At 42.9% G+C, this 17,126-nt stretch overlaps 1 protein-coding gene across 3 annotated transcripts in view; it reads left to right on the forward strand.

The window, feature by feature from the left end:
- The window catches only part of VWF (von Willebrand factor), a 162,869-nt gene that overhangs the window by 70,525 nt on the left and 75,218 nt on the right, over positions 1–17,126 (forward strand). For all 3 annotated transcript variants that reach the window (XR_014564188.1, XM_083738706.1, XM_083738707.1), the window contains 6 exons: positions 916–1,072; positions 1,952–2,119; positions 2,944–3,079; positions 5,225–6,561; positions 9,531–9,650; positions 13,188–13,331. Coding sequence is in view for 2 of the 3 variants with exons in the window: in XM_083738706.1 (XP_083594832.1) it covers positions 916–1,072; positions 1,952–2,119; positions 2,944–3,079; positions 5,225–6,561; positions 9,531–9,650; positions 13,188–13,331 (2,062 nt within the window). In the remaining variant the exon portion in view is untranslated. The remainder of the gene's footprint in view (positions 1–915; positions 1,073–1,951; positions 2,120–2,943; positions 3,080–5,224; positions 6,562–9,530; positions 9,651–13,187; positions 13,332–17,126) is intronic.

Below are 17,126 nucleotides of genomic sequence, written 5' to 3' on the forward strand. Positions count from 1 at the left end.
AGGTTTGGAAGCAGACACAGCTCTCAGAAGTCATGCTTTGGGAATTCAGCAGCAGGGCAAGAAGTGACAAAGATGTCCCAACAAGTTTCCCCACCCCTCCTGCCAGCTTGGCACCCCTACTCACTCAACAACCCTCTGCTTATGGGAATGTTGAGATTGCCAGCGTGCACCCCTGAGTCTGCTGCCACCTGAGAAGGTGCCACCTGGTTCTAGGCAAACAAAGGCTGCACCCTTCTGTACAGACACCCCGCCCAGCTGATAAAAGCCCTTCGCAGCCCCCACGGAGGCCCTCCACTCCGCAAGGAAGCTTGGCAGGGAAAGACCACATACCAGCTCTGGCTTCCAAAGTAGCTGAAGTTTTGAGGGTTTTGTGAAACAAGCAACATAAACAAGAAAAAGAGGTCCTTCCCTCAGTATAAGGGGAAGGATACACACACACACACACACACACACACACACACACACATTGCAGTGGGTTGGGGGGGGGAGGACACATCTTCTCTTCCCCACTCTGTAGAAACCTCCTCTCCCTTCCATGTTGCAGTAAAGCACTCAGCTTTGGAGCTTGCAACAATCTTTGAGCTCCAGCCCTTTACTGTCCTTTTCCTTCCTGCGCCTGTCACTCTCCTCAAGAAAGCTCCCTCCCATTTTGGGAGTCTTGATCAGTTCTACAAGCTTCCTGTTTCAAGACAATTGACGCTCTGGACCAGAACCCTTTATAGCTCTATCCTTTCATTATTAACATGACTTAAATCCTATTACACAGACAAGTTTAGAGTCTGAATTGGAGTGTGTGTGTGTGTGTGTGTGTGTGTGTGAGAGAGAGAGAGAGAGAGAGAGAGAGAGTGTTATCCCTGGTTACTCAATACAATGGAAAGCTCCTAGCACATTTAACCCATATGACTTTCTTTGTAGGTGGACCCTGAGCCATATGTGGATATCTGCCTGTATGACACCTGTGCTTGTGAATCCATTGGGGATTGCGCTTGTTTCTGTGACGTCCTGGCTGCCTACGCCCATGCCTGTGCACAGAAAGGGGTTGTGGTTCACTGGAGGTCTCCTACTCTATGCCGTAAGTGCTGGAGAGTTGTAGGGGGTTGGGGAATTGATCATCACGGTATGAGCAATGTGCCCATTAAAAGCACTATCATACTATGCTAACTGTCATGGGATAAAGAATCATGGGAACTGGAGTTTGTGAGGGGTGCAGGCAGGGTGCTCTGTGGCGAACACACCAGACTTCCCAGGATTCCTTGGGGGAAGCCAGGACTGTTAAACTGTGCGGTGTGTGGCAATTTGCAGCACTTCCATTGGCATAGGAGAGAGTAGGGCGGTTTCATTTAATCCAAGTCTCTGTTTGTTGCTGTTAATGGGAAATCTATCAAAAAACAAAACCAAGAAATGGCCACCATGTTCTGCAGAATTAAGGCAACTGCTATGTTTTGGTTTGTGCCAAGATCTTATGCGTATATCAGAGTGGCAAAGCACACCTAGAGCATGACTATGGATGGAACTCGCTGGAATTTTTGCATTCAGCTAGATAGTAATATGTGTAAAAAGAAAGTGAAAGCATGATGTCCACTTTATTTATTTTTTTAAAGTATTGAATTTGTGTGGATTTTTTAGAATTTCCTAAATATATACGGTGTATATATAGTCAGGCTAAACCTGTGGCATAGAAACAAACCAGATCAAGGTCGCTGAGTCCACCCCTAGATGGAATCTGTAGTAGTGTGAAATGAAGTTTCCAGTTTGAATCTCACTTCTTCCATGAACTCATAACCTCCATCTGCAATATGGTCATAACCGGTGCTGACACATTGCAGGCTTGTTATAAACGGGTGCGTGCAAAGCATACCGAATACTCAGAAGCACTATAAGATGTGAAGTCTTGATGTTACTTCATGGCACAAGCATCCAGTTCTTCTTGTTTTTTCTTCATATTTGGTAGCACAAAGTTGTGAAGACATGAACAAGGAAGGAGGAGAAGGAGGAGGATACCTGTGTGAATGGCGATACAACAGCTGTGGCCCTGCCTGTCCAAAGTCATGCCAGCACTTGGATCCAGTGGTCTGTCCTGTGAAGTGTGTCGAAGGATGTCATGTGCATTGTCCAACAGGCAAGCATGGTCCTTTTGGTGTGGACGTACTAGCTTATCTTCTGCAATCAAAAGTGAAAATAAATTTTGTTATCAATCTCTGGTAGGGAAAGGAGGGGATTGGTTTGGAGATTCTGTGGGATTGCCCCTCTCATCAGCAGGAGGATTCACGCAGATGATCTTGGCTTCCTTCCTTACTGTCCACAGCAGGGGTGCCAATTGGAATAAAATATTGAGGGTGGGGCAGGTAAACCCCACCTCACATAATCAATCACAAAATGCTGCGCGTGCACACACACTCACCATGTGAATGGCAGTGCATGTTGGCTCAAATATTTTATTGGGGGAGGGACAAAGGGACCTTGGACCCTAGGAGTTGGCTCCTATGGTCCCCAGAGCAGGTAGAGATGGGATTGGGTGAGTTGTTCAACTGGACCAATTATGGGTAACTCGATTCCTTCAGAAAGCAGATGTCGGATCCCATCCTTATCATTGGTGCTTGGGAAGTGCAAGCATAGATTGTTGCTTACTGTTTCTTTTGAAAGCCCAACTTCTAATATTGTTGTGTGGTGTAGTGGTTAAGAGAGCCAGTGTGGTGTAGTGGTTAAGAGCAGTAGTCTCGTAATCTGGGGAACCGGGTTCGCGTCTCCGCTCCTCCACATGCAGCTGCTGGGTGACCTTGGGCCAGTCACACTTCTTTGAAGTCTCTCAGCCCCACTCACCTCACAGAGTGTTTGTTGTGGGGGAGGAAGGGAAAGGAGAATGTTAGCCGCTTTGAGACTCCTTAAAGGGAGTGAAAGGCGGGATATCAAATCCAAACTCTTCTTCTTCTTGTTGTGAAATAGGGAAAATACTTGATGAGCTGTCAGAGTCTTGTGTTGATCTTGAAGAATGCCCGGTGTGTGAATTAGACAATCTCCGGATTCCCCACGGGAAGAGGATTGTGTTGAACACTGAAGATGCGGAGCTCTGCCGATCCTGGTAAAGCAGATGTGTTTTTCTGAGCATGGGGAGCATGAATGTATGCATGCCAATAACCCAGAGCAGTGAATTTCAGTATTGATCTTGCATGAAGGCACAAGTATTTAGTCAAGACTCCGGAAAAGTTTTCTGTTGTGGAGGAAGGACACCCTGCAAGTAAAAACCAGGTTCTGGATGCTGAATCATTCCTTATATAGCATTTACGTTACATATCTGAGGGTTGATTTGATGCCTATAGCCCCTTTTCTGAATGATGATTGCCCTCTGAATTCAGGGAGGAAATGCAGGCCTTGGTTATCAGCGCTGTAAAATCGGATCATTTTAAACACTATATCGTTTGAGAGAAATTGCTCGCCTAGAATCCTATACCATAGTTTTCCTGCTAATGATTTAACGTGCATGGCAACACACTGCAACTTCTTCAACAAATTTTGGAATGTTGTGTACATTTGGCTCACCAGGGATACATCACTGCACGTAGCTGTCACCTAATTTAGATGCCTACGCCACCTGTACAAACAATAGGAAAGCATTTTTATAGCAAATATCCAAAGAAAATTGGAAGCTTGTAGAATGTCATCCACCAAATATTTACACCAGGATTAAAACAATAAATTTGCAATAGTTCTGTAAATCAGTGTACTCATTCCAATAATTCTTAGCCACAACAGCATTACGTCACCTCCAATGATGTCAGTGGATTATGCGCTGCTATTGTTTCAGAACTTCCAAAGCCTCAGCTCAGTCCTTGTCACACCCAGGATGAGGCAAGACAAAGGCAAAAGACTTTGGGTGCCCTCAGGGGTTGGGGTGTAGGGGCCCAGCCGGTTAAAGCCTCTTACCAAAACACTACCAACTAGGACATGGGTGCAGAGCAGCCCAATATAGGAACTAAAATCATGAATGGAGAATCAGTCTAGGTTTGACGTGATAACACAGGCAAGGTCAGTCAGTAGTGTGAGGTCAGCATCCCAGGAAATTCAGGCAAGGTGCAGCACAGCTAGGGAACTAGAATCAGGAGCGAGAGATCTCTGTTGCTTCCAGCAACTGGAAGCCTCACAAGGGAGACTTTATATGCTGTGGCATCCCTGACCACACCATAACCACATCTCCTGGTAGAAAAAGTGTTTCAGGGAGGCTTAATTCTCTTGATTGTATTGTATTGTATTGCATTGTCCTGGTTGCATCAGAATTAAGAAGACGCATTCCCATCCCCCTTCATATCAGTATTGTGCTTATATTTTGGTGGAACAACGGAGCAGCTGAAACAAAACATGGTACTTAAGCATTAAGATAACATCAAACAACCATGCAGAATTCTTTAATGTTACCTTGGCTAGGTTCTAGAATCGTAGACTCGTGGAATTGTAGAATTGGAAGGGTCCTGTGGGTCATTTAGTCCAGTCTTTCCCAACCTTGGGCCTCCAGCTGTTTTTGGACTACAACTCCCATCATCCCTAGCTAGCAAGACCAGTGGTCAGGGATGGTGGGAATTGTAGTTCAAAAACAGCTGGAGGCCCAAGGTTGGGAAACACTGATCTAGTCCAGCCCCCTGAACGTCAAGAAGGTACATGTGGCATATGTTCCATCAAGATAGAAACCATCGTTCTTAACTTAGTCTGCTCACTCTTCTTGTGCTCGCTCTTTTGACACTGTTTCAAGATCTGCTTTTTTAACAACTGGAAGAAACAAATTCTTTGAAGATGCCGAGAACAAGGGGGAAATCATGCTTGAGATATATTGAAATGTTGGTGGGTATGCATGTTTTCATAACCAGTTCTGTAGTTTGATGGCCCTAGTATGTAAGTGGGAGAGTCATGACCAGAAGAGTAGGAATGAAGGCCACTTCCAGTTAAGGCCACACTGCAGTAGGGATTTGTGACAACCCAATACGCTTGACTTTTATTCACCTTGCATATTGTAATTCTGTTGGTGCAGACAATTATTCTAAATCTTTCCTATGCATATGTTACTAATTCTAGCACAATGACAGTCCAAAGGTGGAGAAAGGAATCAACTGATTTCCAGCTTACAGTGTCTTCTCTGCCTGGTTGTTTTGAGGCAATCCTTAGTTGCAAAAGTTTTGTGGAGAAATACTGCTATTGTTTCTAATGGTTTATCTTGTTGATTTCCCCCCCCCCCCAGCCATTGTGAAGGACGAAACTTGACATGTCATAGATGTGATCCAAAGGAGACAGATGAAATCCTAATGACCACAACTATTGCTCCAGAAGATCAGATAACCTATGAATACTCTTGCAGTAAAATGATGGACCTTGCTTTCTTAGTTGATGGCTCCAATAAGCTTTCTGAGAGTGATTTTGAACAGCTGAAAGCTTTCATAATTGGCATGATGGAAAAACTCCACATCTCCCAGAAAAGAATCCGCCTGGCGATCCTAGAATACCGAACTGGCTCACACATTTACCTTGGCCTCAAAGACATTAAAAAGCCATCTCAAATGAGGAGGATTGTCCAGAATATAAAATATACTGGTGGAGATGTTGCCTCTGCAACTGAAGTACTTAAGTATGTGGTATTCCATGTTTTTGGGAAGGCGCCACGAACAAACGCTGCCAGAATTGCTGTCTTACTTACAGCTAGCAAGGATCCGAAGAAAATCCAAACCATCTTCCCACTTTTGAAAAAGAAGAAAATCACCGTAATACCAGTCGGACTCGGGCCTCATATCAGCATTGACCAAATTCAATTAATTGAAAGGCAGTCACCTGAGAACAAAGCCTTCATAATGAACAGTGTGCTTGAACTGAGGGAACGTAGGGATGAAATAATTGATTACTTCTGTGGCCTTGTGCCTGAAGTAAGTGCCATGTTGTTTACCACACAGCCCCCTCTTGCAACCATCCCCAGTGTCACCGCAGTCCCTGGACTCGGCTGGGAGTTAACCAGAGCAGCCCCAACGACATTTTTAGTTTCTGTCCATAAGGCCATGGACATTGTATTTTTACTTGAGGGGTCGGACAAAGTTGGCGAGGAGAATTTCAATTTGGTCAAAGAGTTCATCGCCCGCACAATCAGAGAAATGGATATCGGAGAAGAAACCATTCATATCACTATCATTCAGTACTCGTTCACAATCACGGTGGAATATTCCTTCCGGGACAGACAGTCAAAAACCGACCTGATTAAGAAGGTGAGGGAGATCAAGTTCCGTGGAGGGAATGCCACCAACACCGGAAAGGCTCTCAACTTTGTCTCTGAACAAACTATAGCCACAAGCAGAAGGGGACGAAGGCAAGCTCCACACTTGGTGTACATGGTGACTGCGAATCCTGCCACAGATACCATCACTCGCCCACCCACTGATGTCAACCTCATTCCCATTGGTATAAGTCCTAACGCCAACATCCAGGAACTCAGAGAATTAAGCCAGCCTCAGGCTCCCATCATCTTAGAGGATTATGACAGACTCATCCAAGAAGGACCTGACTTGATATTAAAAACATGCTGCTCAAAGGAAGGTAATGCCTGTTTTCTTAACTTGGGGTTTTGTTTCGTTTCGAATCTTGAGAGCACCCTCTTAAAAATTTAATCCATTTTTTTTCCTGCTAAACTCTGGAGCCAATAGATTGCATCTTCTCTCTCTCTCTCTCTTTTTAAATAATATTTATTAAGGTTTCAAAAAAGTGAAAAAAGAAAAAAGAAAGAAACAAAAGATACAAAATACAGAAAAATAAAAACAATTAAAAACAAATCTGCCTTCCCACGTCTTGTCTTTCATTTACTTGTTTCCCTGACCTCCTCACACCTCCTTTTTTTGTATTCTAGTTCAATTAGTTGTTTCAGCAAATCCTTTCCATTTTTGCTTTTATCTTAATAATTTATCTTACTATATTGTAACTTTACATTCTCACCTGTTAACAATCCATTTTTACATACCCCTTTGTAACATTACTGCTAAAACCACATAATTTCATTCCAGCATCCTTCTAACATTCCTTAATTTTACAGTGTTTCTCTAGATAGTCTTTAAATTTCTTCCAATCTTCTTCTACCGACTCTTCTCCCTGGTCTTGGATTCTGCCGGTCATTTCCGCCAGTTCCATGTACTCCATCACCTTCATCTGCCATTCTTCCCGGGTGGGTAGATCTTGTGTCTTCCAATACTTTGCGATAAGTATTCTTGCTGCTGTTGTGGCATACATAAAGAAAGTTCTATCCTTCTTTAACACTAATTGGCCGACCATGCCCAGGAGAAAGGCCTCTGGTTTCTTCAGGAAGGTATATTTAAATACCTTTTTCATTTCATTATAGATCATCTCCCAGAAAGCCTTAATCCTTGTGCACGTCCACCAAAGGTGAAAGAATGTACCTTTGTTTTCTTTACATTTCCAGCATTTATTATCGGGCAAATGATATATTTTTGCAAGCTTGACTGGTGTCATGTACCACCTGTATATCATTTTCATAATATTCTCTCTTAAGGCATTACATGCCGTAAATTTCAGTTATGTCCAACATCTTGTGCCCATTTAATCATAGCAGATTTCACCGTTTCATCCTGAGTGTTCCATTTCAACAGCAAGTTATACATTCTTGATAAAATCTTAGTTTTGGGCTCTAACAGTTCTGTTTTCAATTTTGATTTTTCCACCTGGAAGCCATTTTTCTTATCCAAATTGTATGCCTCCATAATTTGATAATAATGAAGCCAATCTCGCACTTTATCTTTTAGTTTCTCAAAGCTCTGCGATTTCAATTTATCTCCTTCTTGTTCCAAGATCTCCCAATATTTTGGCCATTTGGCCTCCATATTGAGCTTTTTCTGAGCCTAGATTGCATCTTCTCTAATACATTTGAGCAGGCCACAGAGGGTTCAGGGTGATAGGATAACACACATATTGCCATACCATTCTGACCCTACCCCCTTGAGCTGTTGCTTCTGGCTGGTTTTTGTAAAGATTCATCTCTCCATTGTTTTGATCTGCAGGCCCAAAGGAGAGCTTGTGTGAGTGGTTTGGTGCAGGGATACCAAAGAAGGGGGTCAAAAACACCTGAATGGCCAGTTCTAGTGCTTGCCTGTGTGAGCATGGCTACAAATAAGATAGATACAACCAAGCAGTTGGCATGACTTGTCGGTGAGGTGCCAATACGTTCAGCATTACTTATATGCATAGGAAGCTATGTAAGTTGGCACCAATAGCCCTATTAACTCACCCCTGACTTAGAGGCCCCTTCCCAGTCTACTTCCATCACTTAGATCAGGCATAGGCAACCTCGGCCCTCCAGATGTTTTGGGACTACAATTCCCACCATCCCTGACCACTGGTCCTGTTAGGTAGGGATCATGGGAGTTGTAGTACCAAAACATCTGGAGGGCCGAGGTTGCCTATGCCTGACTTAGATAAAGGTGGAAGCTGACAGGCAGCCAGTGTGAGAAGCCTCCCTTCTCCTGACCAGCTGAACCAAAACTAAGGCTTCAAAGATTCAAAACAGGTGAGCTCATTCTTGCACCAAAATGACAATTAGTCCCAGGGTTATCTTGACTGCCAGGACGGCATTTGCAGGCCTTCTGGAACATTTTCACTGTTTGGTTCTACAGTGGTACCTCAGGTTAAGTACTTAATTCGTTCCAGAGGTCCGTACTTAACCTGAAACTATTCTTAACCTGAAGCACCACTTTAGCTAATGGGGCCTCCCGCTGCTGCTGCACCACCAGAGCACGATTTCTGTTCTCATCCTGAAGCAAAGTTCTTAACCTGAAGCACTATTTCTGGGTTAGCGGAGTATGTAACCTGAAGCGTATGTAACCTGAAGCGTATGTAACCTGAAGCGTATGTAACCCAAGGTACCACTGTATACTCTCCCTGCAATTTTCCTTTTTTTATTATAAGATATTTATTAAAGTTTTCAATATTAATACAGTAAAAAGAAAATCAAAAAGTAAAAAGAAAAAAATACAAAACAGAAAATACTTAAAAACACACAAAATTTCAATAACTTATTTTTCATTAACTTATTTCCCAGACCTCCTCGTACCTCCCTTTTTTGTATTCCAATTCAATTGTTAGTTCAGCAAATCCTTATCAATATTTTTTTTTATAACCTACTTCTAAACCTTTTTTCCGTATTCTCTTATAACATTACAGCTGAAAAGCACTTAATTTCTATCCGACATCATTCTAACATTCATCTCCCTGCAATTTTCCTACATGGGAAATGGGTTGTGTTTTTATTGACATGAGGTGACAGCAGGGCCCAAAATCTGAGCATGGTGTGGATGCTAGAGCTATTCTGCAGTTCAGTGTTTCTGTGAGAGGCATGCCGGGATTCTGTACTAGACGAGTTGACAGGGAATGTATTCCCTCAATAATGTTTTTAACCTCTTGTGTTCTCTCTGTGAAATCATGCAGTTGCTTTCTATCAACAGTTGCTTTGTATACATTTTTTTAAAGAATTAAAAGCTTTTTCTTTAAAAAAAAATCTTTAGAAACCTGCAGCAAACCAATGGATGTCATATTTCTTCTGGATGGAAGCTCGAAGGTTAGCAAATCAGAATTTGAGGAAATGAAACAATTTGTGAAAGCGTTTATTGAGCACAGCAATGTTGGTGAGTACCATATATTTACTAAATCGTTTTAGAAGTTTGGGGTCCATGTTCATTGTATTCATGAGGGGACTACTGAAGTGGTGAACCAGAAATTCTTTCTGCAAAGAATCTTGATTTGTCATAGACATAAGCAGGTATGTGTGTTTAAAAAACAAACGATTGAACTTCTGCAGCAAATGTAGCCAAAGGGCCAGAATTTTCCCACCCCTGATATGGAGGAGCTGAGGTCCCCTCTGGGAGCTGAGGTCCCCTGCTTTGCCTCAGGAAACAGCACAACCCTATAAACAGTTGAAGGCAAAGTGTAAATGAATTTTTAACATAATTTTAAAATAAGCACTGCAAACAGTAATATTTTTCTTTGTCCCTCTGAGAAATTGGATTATCCTGAAAGAAATTGCAAAAGGAGAAATAGCCAGTGAAGTACTGGGGTGCATTCGCAATTTCATTATTGTTAAGCTTGAGACTGGGAAATTGAAAATAAATTTTGTTCTACACGTGATGCTGTATGATATTGATTAGTATAAAATCATCTTCTTGAAAACTGAGATTTCTGGGGCATTTGTCTCCCCTGCAAATGGTGATAAAATGTTGGGTTGAAAATACATTATTACCGTGTATTGCTACAGATGGATTTTTAAAATACTGTTACAGAAAACAATTATCCAAGTCACAGATAAATTATTGAGGCTGGTCACAAATGTTAAAACACAATAAAAGTATCTGAAGAAGTGTGCATGCACACGAAAGCTCATACCAAGAACTAACTTAGTTGGTCTTTAAGGTGCTACTGGAAGGATTTTTATTTTTTTTACTATGGCAGACCAACACGGCTACCTATCTGTAACAATAAAAAAAGAACGCATTTAAACTACCTGTGATATTCTTGGTTATTTTTACACCAAGCACGCAAACAATTTTGTGTTAATTGGAATTCAAATAATTTTAGTTGAAATATTATGAAAAGAAGCTTACAAATGATTACCCATTAACAGAATTCTGTACCAGAAATCCCACATATTAGAACTAAAACATGTTCAGAGATGAACAAATCATGGATAAAATCTAACAAAAGAAGAGATACATAACAAAGTGTGGTTCAGTCTACATAGATTTCCCCACATATCAGGATGGGATATACATTTAGGGTAGTATTGACACCTTTGCACCCATGGAAGGGATTTGATCCATTCGAGGCATCCAATAGCAAAGGAGGTGGGAAGGCAAATTTTGCCGATTCTCCCCCTTCAACCTCAACCCCAGTGCCGTCTTCCACACTGCTCAGGAGGTTTCCCAAGTTCTTTTGAAATGATTATCAGGGACATTTAGACAGGTGCGGTGAGAGGGGAGATTCTGGTTTAAAAACCCATTTGCTCCTTTTTCATTAGTGGATATCTCGGCTGGATGAAAAGTTCTTTCATGAGCGCAAAAGCACCAGTTGGATTCCACCCTCGTAAAATAAATAATCAGAACAGTTTTACTTAGTAATAAACATATAATAATAATTTATTATTTGTACCCTGCCCATCTGGCTGGGTTTTCCCAGCCACTCTGGGCGGCTTCCAACAAAGATTAAAAATACATTAAAATGTCACACATTAAAAACTTCCCTGAACAGGGCTGCCTTCAGATGTCTTCTAAATGTCAGGTGGTTGTTTATCTCTTTGACATCTGATGGGGGGGGGCGTTCCACAGGGCGGGCGCCACCACCAAGAAGGCCCTCTGCCTGGTTCCCTGTAGCATTGCTTCTCGCCAGAAGGCCCTCGGCGCTGGACCTCAGCATCCGGGCAGAGTGATGTGGGTTGAGACACTCCTTCAGGTATACTGGGCTGAGGCTTCTGATTATGGGAATCATCACCGCAAGCTGCACCAGATTTTCTGCTCGTTTGGCACATGCCAAACTCAAGGCAGATGTTGGGCTAGCTCAGACACCTGAATCCACCCAACCAGACACAGCATCTCTTCTTGCACAAAGAAGAAGAGTTTGGATTTGAAATCCCGCTTTATCACTATCCGAAGAAGTCTCAGACTAGCTAACAATCTACTTTCCCTTCCTCCCCCACAACAAACACTCTGTGAGCTGAGTGAGGCTGAGAGACTTCAAAGAATTGTGACTAGCCCAAGGTCACCCAGCAGCTGCATGTGGAGGAGCGGGGAATCGAACCCGGTTCACCAGATTACGTGTCTACCGCTCTTAACCACTACACCACATATACAGCTTTCAACTATTTTTTTCTGACCTTGTTAAAGAGGACAGACACTTAGTGGCAGATCAACAAGTTCTTGCATCCCTGCTAAGCAACTTCGAATTCCTGAGCTGTTTTCAAACCATGAGCTGTTTTCAAATCCAAGGTCTTCTAAAGCCAAGAGAAATGTACTATCCCACTTAATTGTAAAGACACATATCAGAAATATAAATTAATCAGCAACTTAGGTTTTAATAACATGCCCGTGTAATATCAATGCAAATAGAATTTTTCAACGTAAATTGTTTGAATTTGGTCTGTTTGCATTAGATGTTGCTAAAACCATTCTGCTTTGGTAAAAAAAAATGCAAACCAATATTTGACATATGGGGGAAACTAACATTTTTTTTAGTAAAAATGAACACAATGACTTCTAAGCAGAGGAGTGTAAATTAGGAAATTCTCAGACAGGGCTTAATCTGCCACAACATGTAACAGCACCATGTTGGTTAGTGTCGTGAGAGTGGTCTGTAGTGCTGCAGGCTGCAGATAGGAGCGCCATTTGTCCCCCCTGTAGAAAAACAAACACAAACCATCTGCAAAAATAAAAGTAGTTTGGCAGTGACAAAGCTTCTAGCCCTCTCTGTCCTCTCCTGTGCTAGTTCATTGCATGCAGGGGAACATTCAAAAATACCGTATTTTTTGCTCTATAAGACTCACTTTTTCCCTCCTAAAAAGTAAGGGGAAATGTGTGTGCGTCTTATGGGGCGAATGCAGGCTGTGCAGCTATCCCAGAAGCCAGAACAGCAAGAGGGATCACTGCTTTCACTGCACAGCGATCCCTCTTGCTGTTCTGGCTTCTGGGATTCAGATTTTTTTTTTTCTTGTTTTCCTTCTCCAAAAACTAGGTGTGTCGTATGGTCTGGTGCGTCTTATAGAGCAAAAAATATGGTAACTTCCCCACTTGCATCCTTGCATTTATTCTGTCACCTTAGAACTGTACTGCCTCATTTCATGTGTTGACTGGGCCTATCACTCAGGTAATTATTTTTCTAGCAGGGTAGATGCATCGACAACTTCAGCCAATATAAGGTGTACGGAGCAAACTGGTTACCAAAAGAACTTTTTTCTGAATGACAGATCTAAGTTAATCTGGGAACTAGGTGGCCGATACCAAGTGTTATAAATGAATATAGCATAGATCCAAGCGTCCTCTCACTTCTAGCTACCCAAACTATTTAAATGTCTCGTGGGTGCAAACCATTAAAAATCACACTGCATACGTTCCACCACTTTAACTTCTTGATGCCGTTTCCTTCAATAATTCTTATGTTGTCCCCACCCCATCCCCCAGGTCGAAGTACAACTCAGGTGGCAGTTCTTCAATATGGAAAAGCAAATACTTTGGAAATTTCCTGGAACGTACCCCAAGAAAAAGCGAGCCTATTGTCTCTGGTGAGCTCAATTCACCAAAGAGATCAAGGCCCCAGCAATCTAGGTAAGTGATGGACCAGATTATTGTGAGGGGGGCAGGGACTTTATACAGAGAGTGACTCTATGAAGGTTTATTGGGTTGACCCCATTTACATTTGCTTTTTGAATTTAAAACATTTCATCTCCTGTTCTTCCATAGCACAAGGCAGCTTACAACATGGCTTAAACAACAACAACAATTCTAGAAATCACCTGTTAGCAGTCAGAAAATGTAGGACTTCAAAGTCTATGTATTGGTTCCCAGCTATACTGGTGGGATCTAAACTCTGGTGTAGGTTTAATGTGGCTTAGCTGAGTTCTCTCTCTCTCTCTCTCTCTCTCTCTCTCTCTCTCTCTCACACACACACACACATTTATCTGCACACTTGACAGCAAAGTGACATTCAGGCTCAGCCGCAACTCTCGCTTTGCCCCACTTCCCCTGACAGGAAGCCATTTCCAGTTAGCATGTTTTTAACGAAGATGGGAATTGGGGATTCTCTGTGACAGCTTAAGGGTTTTCATGACAGTCCTGGCATTCTTGCCACAGTTGGAGACTATGCTTAAGGTCAGCTGACTTCCTGACCAAGTCACCTGGGCTTTCAGCAGGTGAAAGGATGCTCCTTTAGGTCACCTGCATACATAACTACATCGCAGCCAACGATGTGGTGAGAGCCTTGCTGACATTTCTGTCATGGCAATCGTCGGGGAATCACGAGTGGAAAGGGGACCCTTAATGAAATCCACAAGCTTCCATTTCCCCCAGTCTTGGCCAAATCGTTCCTTATCACCTTTGAAAAACAGTCAAGGTAACGAGGTCGGCCCCTTGTAAACGGAAGGCCCCAATGCGAGCCTTTAAAATGTCAAGCCTCATTTTGTGGCTTTCCTTAAATGGTCATAAAAGGAATTGTGCGAGACCCAAACAGACTCATGTGCACATCTGCTTGGAGTGGAGGCAGTTCGGTGGTTTTGCTTCCTGGCCACATTTGTGCCACATTTATTCCCACTCTGGAGAATCCCACAGTCTTCAGGAGCAGCAGGGGGTGTGGGGAGGGAACTTGCTACAGAAGGGGGGGGGGATCAGTCAAGCCCCGGTGCGTGTGAGCAACACCGTGGATGGCCTTGGATCCCACCCATAATGTTTTTGGACTGGAAAATATAGTCAGTCTGGCAGCAGCCTAACATCAGGGCCCCATAGGAGCAAGGGAGTATCCAGATTTTAGGATCCTTGGCCTACTTTGTGCTGTAGAGTTTATTGCTGCCGAAAAGTGAGAAATGAAACCTGACTTCCATAGTTCGCTGGAGGATTGGCCATGATTGCTTTCTCAGCCTGGAGAAATAATAATAATAATAATAAAACCAAACAGATGGTCAAGAATTTTCTGTCAGGGTTTTTTTTTTTTCTATGTGAGAGGAATGGCTTCGTTCGTTTAGGTAAGTTGCAGAAATGCACACATAGCAGTCTGGGGCGGTCAGCTGGGTTGCAGCGTGAGGATGCCTACTGCAGGGCTGGGTCAATGGGACTGTCTAGCCTGGCACTGCCAGCTCTGGCTAGTGGTCATTTTGCAGAATTTTCGGATGAGGTCTTTCTCAGCCCCGCTGCCTGGGCTTTGGGGCTGGAGATGCATATCAGCAATCACCAAGGGCTGGTAAAGATGCAAAACTAGGGTTATGAGACTGGAAATGACATGCAGAATCCCTCCAGCCCCTTGCTTTCATGTGGACTCCATCCCTTTTTACGCCTTCAGCATTATGTCTGATTGGCATTAAGCTTGGTCCTTATTTTTATCTGTAAGATGCCTAAATACGTAAATAATTGTTAGTGGTATCGGTTTGTTGATTTCTTGAGAGCAATCAGGCAATAAAAAGTGTGTTCTACGGCTTTCTTATTAGGGATAAAACCTTTAGAATGCTGAGCGCCTGTATTCCGTGTCTTGCTCAGTCACTGGCAGAATCTGAGAGCGGGTGGTCCTTAAACCTTCCCCAGCAGAGTAGTTTCTTGATGCCCAGTCTGCACCTCCCCTCTCTGCGCGGAAGTTTTCTGCGCAAGGAAGGCGTGGGTAACGGGGGACCTCCCTCCTCCCCGCTTTGCTCCAGCAAGGTGTCCTGGCCCGCCTCGCCTCCTCCGCCCCCTGCCTCTCCTCTTCACTAGAGGCGTGGCTACCTTCCTCAGCTGAGGAAGTGCTGCTTCCCACGATCTTTGGGGGCTCTCTGTAATCCACCTGGCCTTTCCCCTCTCACCCCTGAGTCGATGGCAGTTCCCTGACAACAACAACAGCAGCAGCAACAACAACAACAACAATAAAGAATACTTCTGCAGCGCCACTCTGAAACTGGCTCCTAGAAGTCAATTTTGGAGAATATTATCCCTGTATTTGATGAATGAAAAAACTCTGAGATGGCCTTTCCTGCTAGCAATAACAGTAGCTTATATATTCTTTCACCATCCTCAGCAGGGTAGTTTCATTTAGATATTGCAATATATAATTTGCTGTATTGTCAGATTATTATTATTTTTAAAAAATGTGACAGTTATGTTAAATATGATGAATCACATTTAGTGCACTTCTGGTCACATCTACAACCATACATTTAAAGCCGGTGGCTTCTCCCAAACTGTCTTGGAAACTGTAGCTTACTCTTTATAGAGTTGCAACTCCCAGCACCCTTAACAAGCTACAGTTCCCAGTATTCTTCAGGGGGAAGCAATGTGCTTTAGATCTATGGTGTGGATGTGACCTCAGTCTGCATCCATACTTCCAACTTCTCTCCACGACAAGGTTCAAATCATTTTGGCGCCTGAGGCAGAAAAATTGCAGTTGTTATTTGGAGGGATGATATAATTAAAAAAGGATGCTTAAAATCTGCACCCAGAAGCACCTACCTAACTATGTAAATTGAACTTTGGAACAAAACTTTGCTGGATAACACACATAATGAGAGTCCCAAATGCAAGACCGCCATCATTGCAAGAGAGTCGTGATGTTTTAACAGTGCAGTGCTTCAAGAAACTCAAAGAACTGGAGAGGGACAACTGAAGGAAGAAAAAGGAGGATACACATTCTTCTGGAAAGGTCTGTCTGAACAGGAATGTTGAATACATGGAGTAGGCTTTGCTATCAAAAACGATCTTGTGAAGCTCTTGTCAGAAGTCCCTACCAGCATTAATGAGTGACTTTCAACCCTTCAAATAAAACTTGCCCAAAACCAACAGACTACTATTTTAAGTGCTTATGCACCAACACTGGATGCCGATGAAGACATTAAAGAAAAGTTTTATTCTTAGCTGGATGCCTTTCTATCAGAGACGCCGAAGGAAGATAAAATCCTGGGTGATTTTAATGCAAGAGTTGGGTGAGATTTCGATCTGTGGCCTGGGACTATTGGGAAAGAAGGAATTGGCAACAATTACTTTTGACTATATGTGCAGTGCACAACCTTGTTATTCCCAACACACTCTTTCAACAAAATAAATAAATCTTACAACACCATGGAGGCACCCTTGGTCAAACCACTGGCACCTCTTAGACTATGTAATTTTAAGAGCTGAAGATCATCATGATGTGCTCCTTATTAGAGCTATGATGAGTGCCGATGACTGCTGGACAGACCACAGATTAATACGTTCCACAATGGCTATCAAGATTATACCTCAATGCAAGCTTCAAGGGAGGAAACCAAGACGCAAAATGAATACTCAAGCCCTTCAAGATCCTGTTAAGCAGGATTGCTTCCAAATGACTCCTAAGGACCATCTGCTTTCAGTTCCCTAATAACCTCGAGGAACACTGGACCAAACTAAAGCATCTATTATTGCAGC

Source organism: Podarcis gaigeae, assembly GCF_964106915.1.
Source record: "Podarcis gaigeae genome assembly, chromosome: 5".
Taxonomy (NCBI): Eukaryota; Metazoa; Chordata; class Lepidosauria; order Squamata; family Lacertidae; genus Podarcis; species Podarcis gaigeae.